The following is a 424-nucleotide window of genomic DNA, read 5'->3' as shown; positions in this document are numbered from 1 at the left end:
TGTCTCTTTCAGCTGATAACTTGTCGCTTTCGGCTGATAACCTGTCTCTTTCAGCTGATAACCTGTCTCTTTCAGCTGATGACCTGTCTCTTTCGGCTGATGACCTGTCTCTTTCAGCTGATGACCTGTCTCTTTCGGCTGATGACCTGTCTCTTTCGGCTGATGACCTGTCTCTTTCAGTTGATGACCAGTCTCTTTCGGCTGATGACCAGTCTCTTTCGGCTGATGACCTGTCGCTTTCGGCTGATGACCTGTCGCTTTCGGCTGATAACTTGTCTCTTTCGGCTGATAAATTGTCTCTTTCAGCTGATGACCTGTCTCTTTCGGCTGATGACCTGTCTCTTTCGGCTGATGACCTGTCTCTTTCGGCTGATGACCTGTCTCTTTCGGCTGATGACCTGTCGCTTTCGGCTGATAACTTGTC

General features: G+C 49.1%; 1 protein-coding gene across 1 annotated transcript in view; it reads left to right on the top strand.

Annotated features, from left to right (window-relative positions):
- Positions 1-75: 75 nt before the first annotated feature.
- LOC106511987 (uncharacterized) overlaps positions 76-424 on the top strand; it is a gene marked incomplete at its 5' end in the record, with an annotated part of 8019 nt that continues 7670 nt past the window's right edge. Inside the window, one exon of the mRNA XM_014000694.1 lies at positions 76-418. Coding sequence (XP_013856148.1) covers positions 76-418 — 343 coding nt within the window. The remainder of the gene's footprint in view (positions 419-424) is intronic.

This window comes from Austrofundulus limnaeus, unplaced genomic scaffold (genome assembly GCF_001266775.1).
Source record: "Austrofundulus limnaeus strain Quisiro unplaced genomic scaffold, Austrofundulus_limnaeus-1.0 Scaffold3771, whole genome shotgun sequence".
Taxonomy (NCBI): domain Eukaryota; kingdom Metazoa; phylum Chordata; class Actinopteri; order Cyprinodontiformes; family Rivulidae; genus Austrofundulus; species Austrofundulus limnaeus.
This window is presented reverse-complemented; position numbering and strand designations above follow the sequence as displayed.